Source organism: Elephantulus edwardii, unplaced genomic scaffold (assembly GCF_000299155.1).
Source record: "Elephantulus edwardii isolate Elephantulus edwardi_28Jun2011 unplaced genomic scaffold, EleEdw1.0 scaffold00020, whole genome shotgun sequence".
Lineage (NCBI taxonomy): Eukaryota > Metazoa > Chordata > Mammalia > Macroscelidea > Macroscelididae > Elephantulus > Elephantulus edwardii.
This window is the reverse complement of record NW_006399770.1, coordinates 27,647,514-27,649,750: the sequence shown is the minus strand read 5'-3', so window position 1 is coordinate 27,649,750 and position 2,237 is coordinate 27,647,514. Positions and strand designations below refer to the sequence as shown.

At 42.2% G+C, this 2,237-nt stretch overlaps 1 protein-coding gene across 1 annotated transcript in view; it reads right to left on the bottom strand.

Moving 5' to 3' along the window:
- FNDC7 (fibronectin type III domain containing 7) overlaps nt 1-2,237 on the bottom strand; it is a 57,058-nt gene that overhangs the window by 662 nt on the left and 54,159 nt on the right. The window contains exon 11 of the mRNA XM_006882497.1: nt 40-69. Coding sequence (XP_006882559.1) covers nt 40-69 — 30 coding nt within the window. The remainder of the gene's footprint in view (nt 1-39; nt 70-2,237) is intronic.

Here is a 2,237-nt window from a genome sequence, read left to right as displayed (position 1 = left end):
TTCCATTTCATCTATTTTCTTGGGAAAGAAATGACTTACCCATTCCAAGTGTACTTCCAGAGCAGGTTACTGCAATGAATAAAAAGAAAAGCATCTAAAACATACTTATCAAAAAAACCCATACAGTTATTGATACAATCGATGCGGTAAAGACGCAACTTACAGTTGTATATATGTGATAAAGATAAAACTTACCCTTGATTGATTAGCAGTTTGAAACTTGTGCCACTAGGGCTCCTTACTCCACTGAACCTACTGCCCACGAGTTGGTTCCGAGCCACAGTCACCCTCTATCAGGTTCCCAAGGCTGTAAATCTTTATAGGAGGAGATCATCCATCTTTCTCCTGTAGAGTATGTTAAGAGAGCCCCTTCTCTCACACACATGGAAAAGTCACTCATTGCTGTCAAGTTGGAACCAACTCGTAGCTGACCTTTCACTGGGTTTCAGAGGCTATAAATTGCATGGGAGGAGAGTATCCACTTTTCTCTCTCAGAGCCCATGGTGGATTTGAACGCCCAGAGAGACTCAGCCTTTGGGTTATCAGTGTAACTCCCAATGGACTGTGCTACCAGAGCCTCACAATTCTAAGGAAGGACTTCCACTGGCTGACAAACCATCAGAGGAAAGGCTCTTTCAGTGTTGAATAGTGCCTGTACTACTAGCTGTATAGTTATAGGCTTTCACATAAACTCAGGTATTTATTCTTTATTTATTTATTTTTTTAACTTAAGATATATCTGGCTATAGCCATGAGCAGCACAATGGTTAAGAGCTCAACTGTAACTGAAACATTGGTGGTTGGGACTCACCAGTGGCTCCACAGAAGAAAAAAAATCTGCTCCTATAAAGACGTCAGCCCCGGGAACTCTAGGGTAGTCAACATTGCCCTGTCCTGTGGTGTCAGAGTGGCAACTACAGAGACTCGGCAAAATCATCAACTAGGGTAGACGCCACACATTCAACTCCTAGTAATTTTGTTTTTGTTGTTGTTGTTAGTTGTTGCTGAATTGTGTAAGACTCATAGCGACTGTGTGAACAACAAATCTGAACCCCATCTTATCCTGGGCCATTCTCATCATCCCTGACACAACTAGCCCATTTCTGCAGTCACTATTTCAATCCATCTGGTTAAGGGTCTTCCTCTATTTCGCTGACCCTCCACCTCCCAAAATATGGAGATGTTCCTCTCCTAGGAATAACCTGTACTAGAAACATACCCAAAGTATGTGAGATGAAGCTTTGTCGTCCTTGCCTCCAAAGAGTATTCTGGCTGCACTTTCTCCAAGACATATTTGTTCTTTTGGCCCTCCATCGGATACTTCTACAACATCTCAGTTTATAAGAATCAATTCTTCTGTCATCTTTATTCATTTCCAGCTCTCAGACGCATAGCAAGTGAATGAAAAGACCATGGCTTGAATCTAAGGCACACCTTAGTCTTCAAACTGACATCATTGCTCTTCAATAATTTGGAGAAATCCCTGATAGCAGACTTGCCAAATGTGATACCATCTCCTGACTGTTGGTACCAAGCGTGTTGATTGTAGACCCAAGTAAGATAAAATTGTTGACCGCTTAGATCTTTTCTCTCTCTATCATAATATTGTTCATTGGTTCAGTGGTGAGGATTTTTGACTCCTTAATGTTGAGATGTAATCTGTATAGAAGGCTGTAGCCTTTGATCTTCTACGATAAACCTTTCAAGTCCTCCCCACTTTCAGCAAGCAAGGCTGTGTCATCTAAAACAAGTTGTTAATAAGTCATCCTCTAATCCTCATTCTTCTTCATGGACTCCAGCTTCTCCAGTTATTTGCTCAGTGTACAGATATGATAAAATAAGGGTGCTGTGGAGTCATAAAGGAGCCCTTGCTGGTGCAATGGTTCAGCACTGAGCTGCTAAGAAGTCAGTGGTTCAAACCTACCAGCTACTCGGAATATGAGAAATGTGGATGCCTACTTCTACAAAGATTTACAGCTTTGGGAATTCATATCTATAAGTTAGAACTGACTAAGTGAGAATGAATTTGGGTTCTTGGTGGGAACTTTAGAAAAGAGGAGGAGGAGAGGGGGCTAACTCAGCCCAAGGAAATTTGGAGAAGTTTGAGCCGAGCTGGTGGAGCTCTCTGAACTGAAGTAGGGTAAGACTCCAGGCAAAGACAAGAACAACTCTGCCAGCTCAGAAGCAAGATAGGGTTGGAGGCAGGCTGGAGTGTAGGTGTGTGCATGTAAAGTGGT